The sequence below is a fragment of the Rhodofomes roseus genome, assembly GCF_022264815.1.
Source record: "Rhodofomes roseus strain CIRM-BRFM 1785 chromosome Unknown C8Q71scaffold_5, whole genome shotgun sequence".
NCBI classification, from domain to species: Eukaryota; Fungi; Basidiomycota; class Agaricomycetes; order Polyporales; family Fomitopsidaceae; genus Rhodofomes; species Rhodofomes roseus.
The window spans coordinates 1,658,919-1,674,229 of record NW_025952961.1 but is presented as its reverse complement, the minus strand read 5'-3'; the positions used below and the strand labels follow the sequence as shown (position 1 = coordinate 1,674,229).

The window sequence follows — 15,311 nt, the reverse complement described above, 5'->3', positions numbered from 1 at the left end:
ACAAAGGACGTTCAGGCTGATTCGTACTGTCCCCCAGGCTTTAACTGCAGGGCTCATTGCTATCGGTCCTGGTTTCAGCGCGTCAGCTCAACATTGGGAACCAGACCGGGGCGTAAGACAAACCTTTCACACGTTGCCCGTCTGGCTGAGATTCCAAGGAGTAGCTGAACTGGTCTTTACATACAAAATTAGTTGAGTTACATTATACACCATCTTGTAGCCATACCGTACGAGTCTATCATCGTGCCATGTTCGCAGTCCCTTGAGGTTCACTGTGGTTAGTGCTTATCGCGACTCGGACGAACTTGGTACTCTGAGTCTGTATCATTAGCGTCTCCATGTGTGTTGCATTTTAATAGAGCACCACTGTCCATATGTGTTTGAATGATTCAAAAGGCGCATTGTATCAATCCTCGAGGTACGAATATCCCGGTGCCGATCGCGTCGAAGGCTCGACAAGGGTCGCGTATTGCTCACGTGACCGCGTCGTGTCTGGAAGGATCGAGCGACGGGAAGGATCAACAGTCCGCTCCGCCACGATGTGCAATACTCATATACGCCCGCCTCTGTATAGCACTCCCAGCCACAGACAGTGGCAGACACCGCCTCCTCCGCTTGCTAACTTGTAACACAATCTGAACATGAGCGACGAGCAAGAGTCAGCGCCTCACCTCAGTCTGCCCGCACCCGAGCCGCAGTACTCCCAGGATGCGACCAAGGTCCCGATCGGCTCAGAGCAAGGAGCCAAGTTTGATGCATTGGGGCCCTTGGTAGTGAACAGCGATGGTGTACGTATCGGCTATCCTCTCTATGCGGCGCGCGACACTCATAGCACACAAATACCTAGACGCTTTCTCGCATCGCTAATTGGCCAAACATGACCGAGATTGAGAGGGAGCGTACCAAGCGTATCCTGATCGCGCGGAATCAGTGAGTAGCTCTGTTCACTGCACCACGGCAGTCTTACCTGACCAACGGATCTGCAGAATCCGTATTGCGAATCAGAAGGAGAAAGAGCAGGAAGCAGGTCCGGGATCCACCTCATGAGCCTTCGGGTAGGAGGATGTCCGCCAACGACCGAGACATTGCCGGGAACTGCTGTAGGACGTGTGTATGATAGTAACGTCACATTGAATAGAGACATTCAGCTCCTCAAGGCATTTCGTAGATTTGAAGCAGTCACTAAGACGCAACGATCCAAGGCTGTCAGTCAAGCGTATGCATATGCGTGAATTCTATGTCCAGTGCAATCTTCCAAGAACAGTCCGTTGCCATACAAGCAACTTTCAGAGACCGAGCCTACCACTCGGCTCTACCCTGACTTCGACACCAACCGCTCCAACAGCTCTTCAATATGCTGCTGCCTCTTCTCGATATCCTCCAGCCGCCTATCCACAAGAGACCTTCCTTCCTCCTGTTCCTCCTCCGCAGTCTCGAGCGGCTCATGAGGCTGACTCAGCCCCTGCCTCGAGTCTCTGCCATTCTCGCTCGGACTCCTGATTTCCTTTGTTTCCGGACTCGACGACAACGTCTGCCCCGTAAGCCCCAACCTCGCGCTCGGACTCATCAGTGACGGCGCCCCAGGAGACCGCCTTGTGCCGAGTCCCATTCCATTGCCAGCCAGTCCCGCCATCGGCCCCCCTCCGAAAGGATCCATGTGTCCCATCCCGGTCGGCCGCCGCTGCATGGACGACAGCCGCCGCCTCGACGCCGGCCCGTAGCTCACGAGCGCGCCGCCCTCCTGCTCCGGGTCGTTCTCGTCTTCCACGACGAACGGCTGGAAGACCTGCGCGAGCGGGCTCGCGACGCTCTGCACGTTGTCGAGCCCGCGCGTGACGAGCGAGTTGAGGCGATGCCGCGGGAGCGGGATGGACGAGGGCCCGCTCGCGGGGCGTTCGCTCTTCGCGGAGAGCGACAAGGCAGAGCGCGGAGGTGTACTGGTTTGCGAATGGGACTGCGAGACGCGCCGCCTGGACGCCCGGGAAGCTTGTGAGGGACGCCGGTGCTCGAGGACATTGGTGGGGGACAGCTGGTCGGCGTCTTCCATGTCGAGTGCGCTGTTCTCGTACAAGTCTCCGATTTCGAAGATCTGCCAGACAAAATGTCAAACTTCATACCAAGTGAGCGGATGAGCCTATACATACTGCGTCAATATCTGCGTCGGGTCCACTTAGGCCTTCGAAGAACGCTAGATCACACGTGAGCGGCGGTCACAACAACTCATCATATTTGGCACCTACTCATGCGCTTGATGGAGCGAGGCAATGTGTCGAACACTTTGTCTGCCGCTTTGGACATGGTCTCGCTGAAAGTGAATGTCCCCGTCTGCTTAGCCTGTCTTTCGTACCACGCAATGAAGAGCAAGATGGGGAAGCTCGTGAGCCTACGAGCAGGAGCGAACCGTCAGCATCTCTACTCTAATGTGCGCTATGGTAGCCATTACCTGATCATGAAAACGTTGACCTGTACCAGTCTTCAATCAGCATGCGGAGGCAACCGGCAAGTGGTCTCGCCAAGGTACCTTATGAAACCATCGTGGTGTCAGGATGTAACTCGCTGGAAGCATGACACAGAGGGCGATAAGATTGATAGGCGGTTGGTATGAGAAAAGCGAGTCTGCCTTGACTCTGGTAGAACATCAGCAAAGGGGTTAAGAAGGAAACACAGGAGCTTACCCCTCGATGGTCAGGACGGCGCGACGGAACATAGCCTAAATATTTGTGAGCAAAAGTCATGCAGGCTAAGGAAGTCGTAGTACCTCCGCGGTGGCATCATCATTGATGGTGGCAAACGTATTCGAGAGGATCTAGAAGACATTGGTGAAGCAGTGGACGTGCGCGACTTAGTCCAAGTACATACGGAAACCAAGACTGAAGAATGCGATAATTAGCCTGCGGCGTCAGAGGATCGGAGCAATGCCTTACTTGTCAGTAAAAGGGTGTTGCTCAGGCATGCGTACGCAACCATCATCATCGGACCAAAGATGGGATGGAACTTTGCTGAAAGAACCGTCAATGGAGTGCGGCCAATCCGTGGATGAACACGTACATGCGTTGTCGAAGCCACTGGCATCAAGACCAAACCAGAGATCGAGCATCCACCAGGCGATCTGCCTGACAAGGGTGGTCTGAGTATTCGCATCGATCCGAGCGACTACGTCTGTTGAGTCTCACCCAGCTGTGTACCTGCATCGTACTTGCATCAACAGGGAAGACTAATTCATCGGTGAGATAACTCACCCAGCCTGATTTCTACTTAGTCTAGTAACATGCACGCTGTCAGAGAGATGTGCAGCCAGAATTCAAGTTCACCTACGTCCAGAGGGCATACAAGAAGCCGCCGAAACAAAAGGCAGCGATGACCATGAGGATGACGAATTGAACTATCATGGCGCGCAGGGCGAGTACCATGACGTTATCCTTCAATAGGACGAACGCTAGCCTGATACGCGTGTCAGTCAAAGCTATCGGCGAGCAGACAGACTCGCCTTGGGAACATGAGGACGGCAATAATGGCCAGAAAGTCCATGCCTGCTAATGCTGACCAAGTGTCTGGATGTGAACAAGCGCATAAGTGTGTCCGCTCCAAACAGCGAATGGATGAGCCGTACGATGGTGGTAAATGCCTACACATCTCAGAATGGCGTACGTGCAATAGAGCGTCACTGCCGCCTGAATTCAGACCGTGCACACAATGAGATCGTACAGCTAGGCTACTCACCGAAGGCCAGATCAAAGCCGTTCTGACCCGAGCATTAATGAAGGTCATATTAGGACGATACACAGTGACGCACCCAAGTTCCCTTGAAGTACACTTCACGCTGTTGTAAGTGATGATGATTATGTCAATGCGAAATCAAGACGTACCCTTGATTCCATGCTCCTGCATTGCTGCAATCTTCTCAAGCGTGAAGCCAAGCGCGTATATCATAAATATGCCCTCAGCGATGTTGATGCCATCTCGCTCGTTGAATTCCAGTGCAACGACGAATAGAATGAATAGGATAAGGAAACTGAACGGGTCAGCGTTAATCAGAAATGAGGTTACGGTGAAAGGAGTCGCTCACTTTGTCAGTTCCAGAACCGAGCGCACTGCGGGCACTTTCAGACTAGTCTTATATCAATATAGCGTGATGCAATTCTCCGCGTGAGTACTTACCGATAGTGATCTAGTAGCGGTGCTTTGTGGGGGTCATAGAAGTGTATCGGAGTGCGTTTGTATGTCTAGAATAACCTCAGACGCGCAAGCTCAGTGAAGCCTCGGTATGCTTACGTCGGACAAAATAGAGCGACTACTATCCGCTTGATAGACAATCTTACCGCTACAGCCAGAATCGTTAGCTCCCCTGTCGACAACATTCCAGATCCACCTGCTCACCTCCATATGCCATCAATGACCTTTTGGCAAGCTGAGCTATTTGTGAAGCGCTTTGCCTGTGCCAAAATCGCCATCTCGATGGCGTTTCCGATTCTCTCCTCCAAATCGTCGTCCCGTTCCTCTCTCGCACGCTCGATCAGTTCCGGCGGTGCGCCAGAGTAGACTGGCCAGCTCGTCGTAATGGCCAGCGCGAGCTCCAGCATGTTGTGCGCATGTGACCCCAGTGCGCGAATGGCCAGAATCTCGCAGAGCATGGCGCGTGTGCGAGACAGCGCAGCGGTCATGAGGTGGTCGTCCCGCCGGAAGTAGACGCAGTTCACGAGCAGACAGAAGACAATGGAGAGGTTTCCTGCGCGCTGGTAGCCGCTGTATTTCTCTTCGAGCGGACGCACAAGGGTGTACGTCAAATCCGGTGCTGTTAGCTGGCAATAGCAAGTCAGCACCGTAGGGTTAGGCCTGGTATAGACTGAGCAAGGCGTGGAAAGGTGTAAGTGACGTAGTAAGGAACTGAACCATGGCGCGCGGGTGCGCGACTTCAAGGACGTCGCCACTTGGGCGCAGCTTCGCAACGAAGCTTTCTCAGCAACACACTGCCTAGCAGTATCACACCAAGTGCCGGTGAGAGTGCGAGGCGATTCACGTCAGGAACGCGCGAAAAGTGATGATGCAGTGTGGACTAGACTAAGCTGATACTCACCGCTTCATAAGTAAGAGGTGTATCTGCATAGACCACCAAACGTTCATCGTTCAGTATGCAGACCTCACTGAGACCGAACCGTGCCCACCAATATAATGCTAACGAGATTGTGCTTCTGTTCAGCCACCGGACTACTCTCAGCAAGCAGAGGCGCTCACCGCAACATCCTATATCAAGGCAATGGTCATGACTGCTATGATGGTGATCCCCAAGCATGGACACGTACCGAGCGAACCATGAGAATTATAGGATAGACTTCGGTCGCATCCACGTCGTGCGCATGCAATAAAGGCTGGCGTTCATGTTGCGCCTCGGCCATTTGCTGGAGCACTGAGCTGGACTCGGGCTCGGAGTCGGAGGCCGCGTTCTTCGCAGTTAGCTTGACCTTGCGAATTCAGCCTACACTCTACGTAGTCCTAGTGAAGGTAGACAGACAGGAATGTCACGCCAGTAGCAGAGACCTCAACTTGTAGGGTGTCGTAGAGCGTAGGCGTGAAGTGGCCAGCCAGGTAGCGAACCGTGACGTTGCCACAGGTGGTTACTATATTCAGCCAGTTAGTCAACGCCGTGCGCTTACATAGCATATGATATCGATATCCCGACAAATATTGACGAGCCTCCTGGGTTTGCAATTGGAGACAAATTCTGGGTACGTGATATATTACACGTCGGGATAAGTACCTCCAATGAACAAATTAACCACATTGTGGACGTCGACTCGGACGTGCCACTCTCGGCTTCCATTTGGCCACCATATGCACCCATTAGTCCCTACAGACTCGTATAGTAATCGGCGAGCCGCATCCGTCCCAAGCTAAGGTGTGCGAGTCGAATGCCCATGTACCGGTCAGAGACTATTCAGACCCGTGCTGATCCCATACAATTCTTTGACATTGACTACCAGTAGCATGGCGCTCCGAGTAAGCCACTCAGGCGCGATGTGAAGCGCATAGAACAGCGCCTTTGCAGTAGGGCTGTTCAGTGACCCCGGAGCCGTTGACGTGAGCGAAGTGGTGTGGTTGCCCATCGCTGCCAGTCGGTAAACCGTTGTGATCATCTGCATTCCCGATGATGAATACATGCAGTGTGAGAGCGAAGTGTTGGAACGCACGAGGATGCAAATCATGCTGCACAAATAGAGCGCGGGTACACGAGGCGTCCGCTTGGGGCGCGTCACCAACGCCCACAGAACCTCGCCTAACGCAAGGAGCTGTAGGCATAACGCGATGATTGCCGAGGCGTATCTGCGCCGCATCATGCATGTAAGATTGGATGGGACGCAAGACATGGGTCAACATACACAACACACCTCATATACTGGACGAGAACAGCCTGGCTCTCGCTCGTAATCCCCTTGTAATATAGGCCCCCGGATGCCGCAGCTAATGCCATTGCTTGGATGCGCAAGACTACGGAAGCCAACCCTATGCGTTGCAGCAAGGCACGAACCTGCGGCTCGTCTGCGAAATCCTCCGCCGGCGGCTTGTGGTACGGTGACGATCCAACATCTACGCGCGCGTAGATCGCCTTAAGTCGCTGTTCTTCCACGAAGCGAGCCCTGAGGGAAAGATAATGAGTCGACGGAAGCTCGATAATGATCCTGGGGACGTCTTCTGTTGTTTTCACGACGAAAAGCCGTGCGAGGTTGCTGAGGTCCAGCGTCGTGCCGAGGAAACCCAGGGCGTAGGCACTCTGCAGCCAGCCAACGAAGAACGAAGCGGTGTGGATGCTAGGCTTCTCAGCTTCGGCGGCGCGTATGGCTAGGTCGATAATCCTTGTGACGTTCGTCAGCCATACCGCGACAATTGGAGCCGATTTTACGCACCTCTCGACCGTAAATATCGTAGTGCCGATGATTACATGGGTTCGTGACCGTCCAGCCATCATTCGGTAGGCCGCGACCAAACCGGTGAGAGCATAAAGTATGGTAAAAAGTAAGGCTGGTAAAAAATCGTGAGGGAAAGGGAGGCCTCCGATGGGCGAGGGAAATCTATGGTCAAGGCTCGAAGACATTGAAGCTTTTCAGAGTAAAGGGAAGCGAATGGAGTTTGACGTTTGAGGATGCGGCACTGTGCTTTTATACAGCATGACTAGGGAGACAACGTCAGGACAACATACACCTCATGAAGATTGAGTATCCGAGCGACACGGAGACATGGCCGGAGTGCACCCGATCACCGCCCTCTGTCGATCTACTTTCACAGCAGTACATCGTCATCCAGGTGTTGAGGATTGTCAGACGCAGCGGTGGCTAACTATAGCCAAAGGAAGTCGCATGACTCAAACCGCCAACAAGCCTTGGAACTGCATGTCGTCCTATGTGGTAGACTGAGAGGGTCAGCAGCGAGGGATAAATAGAGTGAGGAGGGCCTGCGGCGAAGCTACATGGGCTAACACGCCGTCTCCTTCAATCTTGTTGGTCTCTGATGTATTTTCGCGATGATACGTCTACTGACGTGAGGGCTGGACCTCCAGAATGGGAAGTACTATCCAGTGAGTACTAGCGTCAAGGTGTTGGTGATGGAATGGAACAGGCAAATGCATGCGTACCATTGAGCCAGGATCAGCGCATGCTTTCCCAGGCTGTAACAAGCTGTTCCAGGCGCTGCCTAGGGCACTGCATTGCCCTGGGCTACACTTGCTGATCATCGCCCTGGACTTGCATGCACACTTGCCTATCTAAGCGAATAAATCGATATCGAAGACCGGCGACTTCATGAATCACAGGTCCGCCCGCAGTGTCTATGAAATACCGGTGAAGGCCCGGGCATGTCAAAGGTGAGTCTGTGGACCAAAAGTGACAACTCCCGTACCATCGCTGGAATGTCGCTCGTGGTCCAATTGGCGAGATCTGCGCCGGACAATGTACACAGACGAGTCATCCGCGGCAGTGATGGCACTGGTGGTAAGCCTGAGTGGACCTTGCGCGCTGGATGTACGCCGGCGTCAGGTAAGACACGCAGCACCTGTGCATGAAACTGAATAGGCAAGCAGCATGGCGGTGGAATCTCGGTTTGCTGTGTCTACCCTTGCTCGGGCTCCAACACAACACACAGCAACCATTACATTGGATACAGTAGATACTTTGTGAAGGGCATCGCATCGCGCGACATTAGCCTCTCTTCAGCTTCGACAGCTCAATAGACACCAGGTATAAACTTGTACTTGACGATGGAGCAGTAGCGCTCCCAGTCTTTTCCGTACTTCATCGCGCACCTGTAAACAGTCAGTACGCCAACGCAGCTCGCATGACAGAGACCCAACGCACCTCTCGAAATCACGTCCGCAACGGTGAATCAGGACAACGATGAAGAAGACGGAGTAGAAGTATGGGATGGGCGACGCCGTGCCAATGACGAGACCCCAGGTCAGGCTCATGTGCCAGTCAGCAACGTAGTTCTGCGCCAGACGTCCATGAGCATCCATGTCTGAACAATGAAGGGATGAACTTACGGGCTTGCGAGAGTACCTCCACCATCCATCGGTGAGAAGGCGGTTGCTGACGACGCACGCGGCTGTGAGGCGAAGAGTTCGCATATGCCAAGAAGATTCCTTACCCATGTGCTGTCTGAACGTAGCTAGGATTTTCGATGGTACCCCAAGGAAGCTGAGGGAAAGTCCTGCGGTACGACGTGATGCCTTGAGTCTGCAACTTGAAGCGACTCTTCTGGGACATCGCAGTGTCCCATCTGCGAAGAACATGAGCTTGTCACAAGCACATCCAACGAAGCACAACAGAACCTACATGTAATACGCCGTAAGAAGCGTGGTATAGAGGGCAGCGTAACCGAGCGTAGAGAAGCGGTACTTCGAAGGGTCATGGCTGGCCATATAGACAACCGAGTAGATGTACGACTGCAGCGGCATGAGAAGTGAGAAGCAGTGAAACATACGAAGAACTCACGAAGGGAACGCCGGCGAAGTTCCAGAAGATAACTAAGAAGCCCCACTTCTCGTGGAACATGTCCCACGTTTGCGGAATGAGTTCTTCACCCTTGCCGCTATACGTCTGTCAGTAGACATTGGGTATGGTAGAGAAGCATAGTCACCAAGCATTGAGGTAAAGCCATGTCGCAAGACACATGAATGACATGTTCTGGTAGTGGCAAATGAGTGAACAGGGGACGGCCTTCGACAGTGAAAAGTAACATACAGGGGTGACGTAGCCGTACTGCTCGTACTGCTTGCATGCCCCGGAGACGGACATGAAGAAGACAATGACCCAGGGGATGCGGACTTCGAGCCACATCTTGAGGTCGACAGGACCAATGCGAGGGTTGAGACACGCCCCCATAAAGACGTCGTAGATGAGGTTTCCGGACATGCGAATCTGGTTACCAGTGGCAACGGTGAGGAAGTACATGCCAAAGGAGACACCAAAGCCGTAGATCATAGCGACTGTCATAAGATGCCCGAAGTTGTCAATGATTTCCGTCATGCGGAAGATGCCCGTTGTGTGGAGGACGGCCGCGGTGATCATGGTAATGTAAATCGAGCCGTAGGCGTTGCATTTGTACACGAGCGTCTTGTAACCCAGAGACGGGACGGGGAGGCCTTCTTGAATGTAACCAGGGACAACCCAAGCAAGGAACAGCTGGTAGACGATGAGACCGGTGTAGACTTTCCACGCGTAAGCGTTAGGACTGGCGTCCTGAAGAGGTGTGTTAGCTACCGGCAGACCAGTCAAAGTGAAGTAACTTACAACGCGGATATGCTCCCAGATTCGCCAGAGGAAAGGCTGGATGTCGTCCATCGATGTAGGGTGTACAAGCTGGCCGTCGTAGAAAACGAGACAAGCCCAGAGGTAGTACATGAGGGCGGGGAAGCCCGTCATGATCGCGACTACACCCCATGGGCCGCCAAACTCATACCTGCACCCAACGAAGTCAGTCCAAGAGGTCTAGCGCGCTGTCCTCAGAATGCTCACTCGACGTGGCTGTCAAGTATCTGGTCCGTCTTCCTGCCCTCGTCGGTGGGTGTCCATCCGTTGCCGTTGCCGTTCGTTGCGACGTTCCTTTGGCGGAGGCCGTCGGCCTGGTTGGGCTTAACCGCAGACATGGTGGGAGACGGAGAGAGGGGCGGACCGCGCTGCTGTCGGGCAACGTCGCACGACCCGCTCGTAAATTGATAAATTCAGGACGCGCCCTGGACTCGCGGTCACGTGGCGCATCTGACCCGCGGATCTCCGCTCGGATGCTCGGCAGCGGCCGGTGGAGGAGACGGTTGCCGGACACGTCTGTGCGCCAAATTCACTGCTCTCCTCCGGACCACATCCTCCCCGTCCCTCCTCCGCCTGCGACACACTCTGTAATATTTAGCACTCCGTTAATCATAGCGACTCTAACGAATGGCATCATCCGTGTTCTACAAGTTCAAGTCTCAGAGGGACGAGTCCAGGGTGACCTTCGATGGCACCGGCATCTCTGTGTTCGATCTCAAAAAGGAGATCATCTTAGCAAACAACCTCGCGAAGGCGAACGACTTTGACCTCGTCATCTGTGACAATTCGTCAGGAGAAGGTGCGTCCAGAATAAGTCCTGTGTTCATTCACCTCATCCGTATTCACGGCTCCCGGCAGAAATCAAGGATGATTCCCATATCATACCCCGTTCGTCTTCAGTTCTTGTAAAGCGAGTCTTTGTCCGTCCGGGCAAGGGTAAGACCGCTATGTATGTTGGCAATTCCGCCCACAACACGAAGGCTTTCGAGCCCTCGTCTCGAACGGGCGGAAGTCCCAGCACCTCCAGCACTTGGAGTAGACCAGGTAACATCTCGAAACGATTCGATGGCAAGGTAGAAGAGGGGCCTGCTCAGGCCGCTCCCAAGACGCATGCTCCAGTACGTCTACTTCAGATATCTGTGCGTTGTTTCGTGCGACCCATTTCGCAGGCTACCGCTGTCAAGTCCGCTGTCACGAAGGACGATGAGGCGGCTGCTATGGCCGCTATGTTCCAAGCACAGACGCAGAACTGGGAGGAGACCCAGGAAAAGATGTCTCAGTTGGTGTCGCGCTTACGCGGTTTCCTTGTCTCTGTAGTAGATGGTTCTAATGGACGCAATTTCACTGGTGCATTTTGTCTCTGTCTGCACCATTTTCACAGTGCTGTCCGTATCCATAATAATTCGCGCGGTGCCATGGGGCGAGGAGGAAAGCCCTTCCATCATCATCAGTCTGACAGGCCACTCCCTGCAAGCTATGTTTGTTATCGCTGCGGACAGAAAGGTTCGCAAGATCTTGCGGTTTGACGTGAAGCTGTATTCTTATGTTATGACAAGGTCACTGGATCCAGGACTGCCCGACGAACAACGACCGTGATTATGACAACAGGCCGCGCATTAAGCGCACTACGGGTATTCCCCGTAGTTTCCTCAAGGCAGTCGAATCACCCAACGGTCAGATCGGTCAAGGAGTGATGGTCACCCCTGAAGGCGGTTATGTCGTAGCCCAGCCCGACGTGTGAGTTCTCTGATACAGCTGATGATGTTGTTGACTGAACTCTCCTCAGAGTTTCATGGCAGAAACAAGTCGCGAAACACAAGCCTGGTTTGACGGAGGCGGACATTCGGGAGCGTACTCCGTCAGACCCTTCTCTTGTATGCCCTATAGACAACAAGCTTTTCCGCGATGCTGTGAAGACCCCGTGCTGTGGTACGCTGTACTGCGAGGAGTGTATCCAGACTCACCTGCTCGAACGCGACTTCATCTGCCCGAAATGTGGCGCTAAGATTGCATCGCTCGACAAACTCCTCATGGACAAGCCGATGCGCACGAGGGTCGGGGACTACATCGACAGGGAAGTCGAGAAGAGCCGACACGAACCCCAAGAGGAGCCAAAGGGTGAAACGCCAGAACCCGTCTACAAGGTTCGCCAGGTTCGTCAAGTTTTCAGCTGGTAAATGCGCAGACTTCTGATTCTACTAACATGGCTTTTCAGGATAAGGTGCAAGACCAGTCAGATGGCGCTGCATTCGATCAGGAGTACTACTCGGACCAACAACCGGGCGGCGACATGGACATGTCACACATCTTCGCGGAGACCATCCCCCAACTGCAGGCGCAAATCTCGCAGATCCAGATCATGCTCAACAACCCGTCGCTCCCGCCGCAGGTCCGGCAGCAGACGCAGATGAAGCACCAGCAGCTGCAGATGGAGCTCCAGCAGGCGCAGGTCGCGGCCGCGATGGCGGCGACGCTCCAGGCGGCGAGCTCCTCTGCCGCGGCGATGCCCTTCAACGGCATGCAGGGCGGCTACCAGCAGGACTTCCGCCAGCAGTGGACGAACCCGTTCCCGAACCAGCAGCCCGCGAGCCAGGACTCGGCGTACCAGCGGCTCCCGCTGAATAATAGGCGGAGGAACCACCTCAAGCGGGAGCGGCCGTCGGACTTCTTAGAGGTGGCGGGGAACGAGCCGGAACCGAAGATGCAGAGGTATTGGGAGTGAAGGACGCTCGTTTCCGGATGGAGAGGGGGATGAGGTATCGGCATGGTCCAGGGCATTTAGTGGCGGACATTCAGACATCATATATGCACAGCACGTCGCACATCCGCATGCACACCGCACTCTTACATGTACACTCCGCTTTGCAGCATAATAGAAAATACATCATTCCATGTGAGAATAACCCGGCGTGACAGCATGGTATCATATGACAGTATTCGCAAGGAAGCTGAAATATGCGGTGAGGTAGCACTAGCAAGCGCTATGATACAGGAACAGCGGCAGCGTCCGTGCTCCTCCGCTGGCCCGTCGGACCAGCAACCTTCAACAGTCTTTGCTGGTAATTCTCCCATTGAGAAATGAGCTGCGCAACATAATCAGACCCGGGTCTGCTATGCGCACGCAAAGGATGACGCACCTCCTTCTGCCGCGTAATCATCCCGTCCAAGAAGGCCTCGAGTGAGTTCTTGAAATCCTCGACGCGCTCCTGCTCGAACCGCGCCACCTCAGACTTGACGAGCCTCGACGTCTGCTCGAACTCCGTCTTCGCGTCCAGCGCTCGCCTCTCGGCCTAGACAAGGCAAAATCAGAGTGGAACAGGGATCGACGAAAACGCAACGCTTACGTCTGCAACCATGGAGAGCGAGCGGCTGAGCTGGTCGGAGGGTAACCGCCCTTGCGCACGCTGCGACTCGTGCCGCTGCTTCGTGCTCCGGAGGTGGGCATCTGCAGATTGCCAGGCGTGGTACGTCCGGATGCGCGAGCTGAACGCCATCTAGCGAGGGCGTGTATGAGCCTACCGTGCACCATCATCAACAGACAGAATCACGCACTCGAACAGAGTTGATCAGCCGCGCATATTCGTCCACTGATGTTACGCGTCAGGATCTGTGTCGTGGTCGTGTTCGCTGACGGCACGCACCTGTGGCCATGACCGTCACCACGTCGTCGTGGGACTGCGCCGTCTGTAGGTCTTGCGCCTTCCGCTCAACGTCCGCGAGCCCGGCAAAGGAGCTGGCCAACTGCGGACCGATGTCCGACGACGCCAGGTCCGCGATCGTCTGCGCGAACTCGCCCGTCGCGATCGCGACCTCCGAGCGATGCTTGGCCACCAGGTCGATCGCCTTCACCAGCCCGCGCAATTGGGACTCGAGGCTATCGAGGTAGGCTTTTTGTCGGTCGAACCACTGGGACGATCAAAGGGTGAGCTCGTGAAGGTTTGCATGTGATGCCGAGCGCACCTCGTCGGTCTCGTAGAACCTCGGTCCTGCGATCGACTGGCCGAGCGACGCCATGAACCCCTTCTCCTGGCCGAGCTCTGCTTTGCGGTGCTTCACCTACGGCGCGCACACAATCAACGAACACTCTAGAGCACCGGCACCGCACTCACATCCAGCGAGAACGTGTCGCTCTCGAGGAACATCCTCAGGTCGGGGTCCTTTTGGAGCACGGGGTGGTTCGCGATCTTCTGGATGCACTTCTCGAGAGCGAGCCGGCGCTGCTCGACGAAGTCCTGGTCGAAGCGGCGGTACGGGTTCTTCTCGGGCACAGGCGGAACGACGACGCCCGGGTTGTTCTGCGAGAGCGTCTCGTAGAGCCAGAGGAAGTCGGAGTAGCGCCGCAGCACGGAGAAGGAGGACTTGCTGTAGAAGGGGGAGGTGGTCTGTGTTTACAGTAGGAAGGGTGTCAGGTGTGTTTGGGGGTGAGCAGGACGGGAGTAGGAGGGACGGACCTTGGTATGCACGGTGTACATGGTGTAGGCACGGATGGCGTCGCCGACCTTCTGGGGGTCGTCGACGGTGATCACGAACGCAGGGGGGAGGCCGTTCTCCGTCCGCTGGCCCGCAGGTCTTGACTAGAGACGTGATGTCAGTACTCGCCGCGGGGTATACGGACGCGCAGACTCACTGCCTGCGCGGTGGGGATCCGGTTCGCCAGTTTCGCGGACTGCAGGATGGGCAGGTCGTCGTCGGACGAGTCCGAGTCGCTGCGACTCCGCTGCGAGGGCCCGGTGGGCGACTGGGGCGACGCCGGGTATGTGCTTGGCTCGCTCTGCCATCCGTTGAACGCGTCGTTGCCTATGGAGAGCCCGGCGAGGGATGAATCAATGCCGACGGCGGAGGGCTGGTCGAGAGGTGAATGGTATGTGGGTTCGGCGCGGAAGGTAGATGCGTTGGACGGACGAGACGCGTGTCCGAGGAACGAGCCGTAGGTCGCGGGTGCGGTAGCAGGAGGTACAGGCGATTCAGCCGGCACCTCTGCCTGCGCAGGCGGCGGTGAGGGCTCTCGTGCGGGCTGCTCTTCCTCGGGCTGCGCGACCTCGTCGATAGAGAGTGGTACGCTCTCCCGAAAGCCGGGAGACGCGACCGCAGGGGGAGTGGGTGTGTGCGACTCGGCCTCATCTGCGGTGGGTGTCTGGGGCTCCGCTTCTTCTGCGTGTTCAGGCGGGGAGTGGTCAGCGAAGACACTGGAGTCGGCCGCACTGTACTGGAAGCCAGCAGAGTCGCTGAAGCCATGGGAGTCTAGGGTCGGAGTGGTGCTGCGCGCACCGAGGAAGGCGTGGCCGTCATCGTGTACGGAGGGCTGGCCGAAGCTGGCCCAGGGGTCGGGGGAGCTGGGGCGGGGCTTTGCGAAGGGGTCGCCGAAGGGATTGTCGAGGACGTCGCGGGAGCGGGAGAGGAGGTCGTCGAAGCCGTCCATGGCAGGCAGCGGGAGACGCGGTACTGGCGGTGGCGGACGCTGTGGGCGCTGTTTGGACTTGTCCGCCAACGGCTTCCTCGATCGCCGCAGATCTCCTC

The 15,311-nt window shown here is 55.5% G+C and overlaps 6 protein-coding genes across 6 annotated transcripts; 2 read left to right on the top strand and 4 right to left on the bottom strand.

Moving 5' to 3' along the window:
* Positions 1-492: 492 nt before the first annotated feature.
* C8Q71DRAFT_746514 (uncharacterized protein) lies at positions 493-1,156 on the top strand. The gene is made up of 3 exons (XM_047923078.1): positions 493-788; positions 848-930; positions 987-1,156. The coding sequence occupies exons 1-3, from the start codon at positions 642-644 to the stop codon at positions 1,045-1,047; spliced, it is 291 nt and encodes a 96-aa protein (XP_047781908.1). The 5' UTR covers positions 493-641; the 3' UTR covers positions 1,048-1,156.
* A 25-nt stretch (positions 1,157-1,181) lies between these two features.
* C8Q71DRAFT_483332 (uncharacterized protein) lies at positions 1,182-5,599 on the bottom strand. The gene is made up of 23 exons (XM_047918841.1): positions 5,306-5,599; positions 4,378-4,792; positions 4,273-4,321; positions 4,159-4,223; positions 4,067-4,108; positions 3,867-4,012; positions 3,794-3,813; positions 3,721-3,742; positions 3,611-3,664; positions 3,488-3,551; positions 3,316-3,441; positions 3,240-3,260; positions 3,174-3,185; positions 3,049-3,113; positions 2,925-2,999; positions 2,860-2,870; positions 2,759-2,806; positions 2,676-2,710; positions 2,522-2,627; positions 2,444-2,463; positions 2,241-2,383; positions 2,145-2,188; positions 1,182-2,089 (listed from the first exon to the last, which is right to left on the bottom strand). The coding sequence occupies exons 1-23, from the start codon at positions 5,391-5,393 to the stop codon at positions 1,313-1,315; spliced, it is 2,448 nt and encodes an 815-aa protein (XP_047781907.1). The 5' UTR covers positions 5,394-5,599; the 3' UTR covers positions 1,182-1,312.
* Positions 5,600-5,836: 237 nt separating this feature from the next.
* Positions 5,837-7,241, bottom strand: C8Q71DRAFT_483287 (uncharacterized protein). Its single transcript, XM_047918840.1, has 4 exons — positions 6,900-7,241; positions 6,384-6,848; positions 6,186-6,318; positions 5,837-6,131 (listed from the first exon to the last, which is right to left on the bottom strand). Exons 1-4 carry the CDS (start codon positions 7,085-7,087, stop codon positions 5,922-5,924), a joined length of 996 nt encoding a protein of 331 aa, XP_047781906.1. The 5' UTR covers positions 7,088-7,241; the 3' UTR covers positions 5,837-5,921.
* Positions 7,242-8,001: 760 nt separating this feature from the next.
* C8Q71DRAFT_746504 (ERG4/ERG24 ergosterol biosynthesis protein) lies at positions 8,002-10,191 on the bottom strand. Its single transcript, XM_047923077.1, has 10 exons — positions 10,002-10,191; positions 9,777-9,945; positions 9,228-9,725; positions 9,124-9,170; positions 8,979-9,075; positions 8,820-8,929; positions 8,632-8,763; positions 8,528-8,573; positions 8,343-8,473; positions 8,002-8,290 (listed from the first exon to the last, which is right to left on the bottom strand). The coding sequence occupies exons 1-10, from the start codon at positions 10,130-10,132 to the stop codon at positions 8,212-8,214; spliced, it is 1,440 nt and encodes a 479-aa protein (XP_047781905.1). The 5' UTR covers positions 10,133-10,191; the 3' UTR covers positions 8,002-8,211.
* A 135-nt stretch (positions 10,192-10,326) lies between these two features.
* On the top strand, positions 10,327-12,654 carry C8Q71DRAFT_746498 (DWNN domain-containing protein). Its single transcript, XM_047923076.1, has 6 exons — positions 10,327-10,593; positions 10,653-10,912; positions 10,964-11,297; positions 11,351-11,531; positions 11,581-11,947; positions 12,010-12,654. The coding sequence occupies exons 1-6, from the start codon at positions 10,422-10,424 to the stop codon at positions 12,514-12,516; spliced, it is 1,821 nt and encodes a 606-aa protein (XP_047781904.1). The 5' UTR covers positions 10,327-10,421; the 3' UTR covers positions 12,517-12,654.
* C8Q71DRAFT_746495 (Vps5-domain-containing protein) lies at positions 12,655-15,253 on the bottom strand. The gene is made up of 9 exons (XM_047923075.1): positions 14,422-15,253; positions 14,246-14,368; positions 13,904-14,176; positions 13,755-13,850; positions 13,436-13,700; positions 13,347-13,381; positions 13,139-13,288; positions 12,932-13,084; positions 12,655-12,877 (listed from the first exon to the last, which is right to left on the bottom strand). The coding sequence occupies exons 1-9, from the start codon at positions 15,211-15,213 to the stop codon at positions 12,776-12,778; spliced, it is 1,989 nt and encodes a 662-aa protein (XP_047781903.1). The 5' UTR covers positions 15,214-15,253; the 3' UTR covers positions 12,655-12,775.
* Positions 15,254-15,311: the final 58 nt, after the last annotated feature.

Coding starts and splice junctions, on each gene's coding strand:
- C8Q71DRAFT_746514 (XM_047923078.1), top strand. CDS start 642: ATGAGCGACGAGCAAGAGTCAGCGCCTCACCTCAGTCTGCCCGCACCC. Junction 789..847: donor TGGTAGTGAACAGCGATGGT/GTACGTATCGGC, acceptor ACAAATACCTAG/ACGCTTTCTCGCATCGCTAA. Junction 931..986: donor ATCCTGATCGCGCGGAATCA/GTGAGTAGCTCT, acceptor ACGGATCTGCAG/AATCCGTATTGCGAATCAGA.
- C8Q71DRAFT_483332 (XM_047918841.1), bottom strand. CDS start 5,393: ATGGCCGAGGCGCAACATGAACGCCAGCCTTTATTGCATGCGCACGAC. Junction 3,000..3,048: donor CAGTGGCTTCGACAACGCAT/GTACGTGTTCAT, acceptor CGGTTCTTTCAG/CAAAGTTCCATCCCATCTTT. Junction 2,628..2,675: donor GCCGTCCTGACCATCGAGGG/GTAAGCTCCTGT, acceptor ATGTTCTACCAG/AGTCAAGGCAGACTCGCTTT.
- C8Q71DRAFT_483287 (XM_047918840.1), bottom strand. CDS start 7,087: ATGTCTTCGAGCCTTGACCATAGATTTCCCTCGCCCATCGGAGGCCTC. Junction 6,849..6,899: donor ACGATATTTACGGTCGAGAG/GTGCGTAAAATC, acceptor GAACGTCACAAG/GATTATCGACCTAGCCATAC. Junction 6,132..6,185: donor GCAGCATGATTTGCATCCTC/GTGCGTTCCAAC, acceptor TCGGGAATGCAG/ATGATCACAACGGTTTACCG.
- C8Q71DRAFT_746504 (XM_047923077.1), bottom strand. CDS start 10,132: ATGTCTGCGGTTAAGCCCAACCAGGCCGACGGCCTCCGCCAAAGGAAC. Junction 9,946..10,001: donor ATACTTGACAGCCACGTCGA/GTGAGCATTCTG, acceptor CGTTGGGTGCAG/GTATGAGTTTGGCGGCCCAT. Junction 8,291..8,342: donor TGCGGACGTGATTTCGAGAG/GTGCGTTGGGTC, acceptor GACTGTTTACAG/GTGCGCGATGAAGTACGGAA.
- C8Q71DRAFT_746498 (XM_047923076.1), top strand. CDS start 10,422: ATGGCATCATCCGTGTTCTACAAGTTCAAGTCTCAGAGGGACGAGTCC. Junction 10,913..10,963: donor CTCCCAAGACGCATGCTCCA/GTACGTCTACTT, acceptor CCCATTTCGCAG/GCTACCGCTGTCAAGTCCGC. Junction 11,532..11,580: donor GTCGTAGCCCAGCCCGACGT/GTGAGTTCTCTG, acceptor AACTCTCCTCAG/AGTTTCATGGCAGAAACAAG.
- C8Q71DRAFT_746495 (XM_047923075.1), bottom strand. CDS start 15,213: ATGGACGGCTTCGACGACCTCCTCTCCCGCTCCCGCGACGTCCTCGAC. Junction 14,369..14,421: donor GGATCCCCACCGCGCAGGCA/GTGAGTCTGCGC, acceptor TCACGTCTCTAG/TCAAGACCTGCGGGCCAGCG. Junction 13,289..13,346: donor GGCTGATCAACTCTGTTCGA/GTGCGTGATTCT, acceptor CGCCCTCGCTAG/ATGGCGTTCAGCTCGCGCAT.